At 42.3% G+C, this 4076-nt stretch overlaps 2 protein-coding genes across 2 annotated transcripts; one reads left to right on the top strand and one right to left on the bottom strand.

Annotated features, from left to right (window-relative positions):
- Positions 1 to 1495: 1495 nt before the first annotated feature.
- Positions 1496 to 1906, bottom strand: SARC_11750 (histone H3; the record flags this gene model as incomplete). Its single annotated transcript, XM_014294156.1, has 1 exon — positions 1496 to 1906. One exon carries the CDS (start codon positions 1904 to 1906, stop codon positions 1496 to 1498), a length of 411 nt encoding a protein of 136 aa, XP_014149631.1.
- A 509-nt stretch (positions 1907 to 2415) lies between these two features.
- Positions 2416 to 3150, top strand: SARC_11749 (histone H2A). The gene has a single exon (XM_014294155.1). The coding sequence runs from the start codon at positions 2449 to 2451 to the stop codon at positions 2851 to 2853; it is 405 nt and encodes a 134-aa protein (XP_014149630.1). The 5' UTR covers positions 2416 to 2448; the 3' UTR covers positions 2854 to 3150.
- The last annotated feature ends 926 nt before the right edge of the window (positions 3151 to 4076 follow it).

Below are 4076 nucleotides of genomic sequence, written 5' to 3'. Positions count from 1 at the left end.
TGTGTGACTTTATATATTGTTTTATATCATTGTCTTTATTTATCTATATAGTTTCATGATTCTGTGCGATTAGGTGTACATTCACCTATCGGGAAAGTTCTCAGGTTGAAAACAATTTAATGTACGTACAAACAGCTTCTTTGTTCATTACTCCTCTGCAACAGTACGCTGCTCTAAACATATACGATCCAAAGCATTGGTGGCTATACATTGTAGGACCATGCAGTCATTTCTCCTTATAATCATGTGCCTCGAATTGAACAGCGTTACCAAATATGTGTGATGAGTCCAAATTTCTAGTTGAGCTATTGACGCCGACGCTAGTATGTGTAGGGCAGCGGTCGACCAGATGATGATTGCGATCTTCTACATCGATACCAAGCACATATCTGCTAGTGTGAGTCACGCTATCAAACGTGTCCTGAGAACGTCCTGCTAGGTGAGTCACGCTATCAAACGTATCCTGAGAACGTCGTCACAAACAACCTCCTGATAATGAGATCTTAACACGGGAGCCGGACACTTGAATATGTTTATAAGTGCAACTTATACGAATATATTAATATGTTTAGAAAACGATGGATAAAAAATAACGCATCAACATCGAACAGACGCACTGAGCGGAGATTAGAGTTCTGACGACCCGTCTTTTATAGATATCATTACTTCTATTTATCATCCATACGGATATGAATACTCACAAGCACACCAATCACACCAACGGGAACGGATATTCAGTAAATATGTTCCGCCCTGAGATTGGCAAAACAATAAGTACTGTTAAGATACACTTCATGGAAGGCAGTCTGCAATGGTACGTAGAAAAAGAAATAAACTCCCTTTCGAACGAGCAGACTACTATCACTTGGAAAAAACTACCGGGCAAACTATTTCAGACAAGCATCTCCTTACCTAACACAGACGATCTTCCCTTGTGGTGAGATGAAGTGGTAATATCTTTGTTCTTCGCCTAATGTTTTCACCAATAATATAACAGCAAAATTTCAAGATACGTGTCCCATTTATAGCAACAACCGGTTGTTGAATAGAAATCAACCCTAAGTACAGGGCTGTTATAAACCGATCAAGCGTGAAATGAATGTTAAACGCATGTATGGTTAGTGCAATGTTAAAATTCACAAACCTTAATATGCTCCACAAGAGATGTCTCATTCAGTAGCATGTGCCCTAAGGTGTAGTGTAAATATCGACTGAAATTCATCTAATATTATATATAGAAACCCGATGTCTGATTAACACACTTACTCGAACAGCAGCAGGAAGTCAAATAGTGAACAACATACAAGCGCAAGCAAGTTACAATATAAACGGCAATTGACCCTACATACAAACAGACAATTCATGTGCTACACATTGTGTTGCTAAGAATATCGAATGGTGATAATTTCTTCGTTCAGAAGGGTGGTCTCTAAAGAGACCAGTTGTTGTGTTCAGTCGTGAAGTACAGAAACGAGTCCAAGGCTATATAAAGCACTTAAGCACGCTCACCACGGATGCGGCGGGCAAGCTGTACATCCTTGGGCATGATGGTCACACGCTTGGCGTGGATAGCGCACAAGTTAGTGTCCTCGAATAGAGCAACAAGGTAAGCCTCGGAAGCCTCCTGAAGGGCAGAGATAGCAGAGGATTGGAAACGAAGATCAGTCTTGAAATCCTGGGCGATCTCACGCACTAGACGCTGGAAAGGCAGCTTGCGGATAAGCAGCTCAGTGGACTTCTGGAAACGACGGATTTCACGAAGAGCGACGGTTCCAGGACGATAACGGTGGGGCTTCTTCACACCACCGGTAGCGGGTGCTGACTTGCGAGCGGCCTTGGTAGCCAACTGCTTACGAGGTGCCTTCCCACCGGTACTCTTACGAGCGGTCTGTTTTGTGCGGGCCATTGTGTTTGAGTGAAACTTTAACTGGAAAGAGAAGTGTGAAATGCAAAACAACGCCCCACTCGCTTATATACTTTTGAGTTTTCGGCTGTTTGTTCATTGTAGCGGCTACATGACCTGCCGGGTTCTGGGCGAATCTATGGCTAAAATAATAAAAATAATTCAGGCGCCAAAATCCTCAAGAGTTCAAGTACGGGATAACCGCCGCGGCCGTAAAATTGCAACCAATGTTTCATACTTGTACGAATTTTAAAAATAATATTTTCTTGAGTGCTGTAAGACTGTAGTAGGGCAACTGTAGTCTTATTAGGCGGCAGTCTTACAGTCCCTGAAGCAGTACAAAATTCCCAACGGCCGTGGCGGCTCGGAATATTGTCACTGAGCAATATGATTGGACAAGAAGCTCAGCGAAAATTTCAACCGCCTAGAACACACGGCGTCACTCAAAATACTGTGGCGCAAATCCGTATATATTCGAAATGTTACGATCGAAATAATCATTCATACTCGCTCAGTATTATCAACGTTTAACTCAACTCACAACAATGTCTGGAAAAGGAAAAGGAGGAAAGGGGGGCAAGTCCTCTGGAAAGTCCAAGACCCGTTCATCTCGTGCTGGACTACAGTTCCCCGTCGGTCGTATCCACCGTCACTTGAGAAAAGGTAACTACGCTCAGCGCGTAGGTGCCGGAGCTCCCGTATACCTAGCTGCCGTACTAGAGTACCTTGCCGCTGAGATCCTCGAGTTGGCCGGTAACGCCGCCCGTGACAACAAGAAGTCCCGTATTATTCCCCGTCACTTGCAGTTGGCTGTAAGAAACGATGAGGAGTTGAACAAGCTGCTATCTGGTGTAACCATTGCCCAGGGTGGTGTGCTACCCAACATCCACGCTGTACTTCTGCCCAAGAAGTCCGGCAAGGCCAAGGCTTCCCAGTCCCAGGAGTTCTAAGTTCATTTTTGAGCTTAGGATGGATGATCCGAGTGTGCGTTCCTAATGGCACTTTGCATGCACGACAAATTATAACACAAACAACTGGTCCTTTTTAGGACCACCCTTACCAGAAAAGAAATCTATCACTGAGGAGTGTGAATGTTTTATAGTGGTGTAACAGGTAGTTATAGCGCATGATACGTGGTACATTTATAAGGATATTCTTTTCAATGTTGTAGTCCGAGGCAACACTGCGAGGATACTCATATTGAGGTCAATGTATAAACGGTGTATGCAACATTGAATGCAAGCGACACTAGTGCGCGCTACAATCATGCGTTTTTATGTGTAGTAATCGTGACTCGAACAGTTGGTACGGCTCGTATGTCTTTGATGCCTGTTGTACTTTTTAGAGCAATGCATTCACATATGCCTTCTTTTAAAAACATGAACTGGAATGTAAGTTCGATTCAAGTTCTCTTTTCATAGTCGATCAGATTGGTGAGTATGTACTATTCTTGTTGACGTTTCTGATGGATTAATGGGAAGGGTCGGGATGAATGTTCATGCCAGATTCGAGTTGAATCATTTCACATACGATCACCACCCATTTATTGAAGATTAGTCAACTGAAGTTCTTATCCAAAGAAAATGCTAGCAGAACCGATCCTGAAGTATACGATCGAAACTCGAACATATGTTAAGGCATAAACATCGAATGGAGTGAGGCGCTGTTGTACCAGCCTACTCTATTCTGCATGGATGGTCCATTTTTTTTATGAAGCAAGCATCTACACGTGTACGTGAACCGCAATCACTCAAAAGTATAGGTCAGACTCCTTCCCAACCAATTTCGTTTGAAATTAGCAACAAAGTATATTGAACAAAGTCAAACTCGACCAAATTCTTGTAGAGAGTCGACAAAGAGTAGCTTAACGAGTCATGTCGTGGCGAGACTTGCAAAAGGTGGTGTCAGACAACTCCCAATCGGGAATAATAACTGTTCAAATGACTACATACGATAAACGGCTACACTATATCTGTTTATTCGTCAGGTATACTACTAATTATGTACTTCTCGCTATAGCATAGTTAGAAACATATACATATACATCACAGACACACACAGACACACACACACATATATTTATTCGTCAACTGATAATTAAGGAAGTATCGCTATAGCATTAACAAATATATCTATATACAAATACATATACACACACAAACATATATATATA

Source organism: Sphaeroforma arctica, assembly GCF_001186125.1.
Source record: "Sphaeroforma arctica JP610 unplaced genomic scaffold supercont1.1857, whole genome shotgun sequence".
NCBI classification, from domain to species: Eukaryota; class Ichthyosporea; order Ichthyophonida; genus Sphaeroforma; species Sphaeroforma arctica.
Note: the sequence above shows the minus strand (reverse complement) of the source record. Positions and strands in the feature narration are given on the sequence as shown.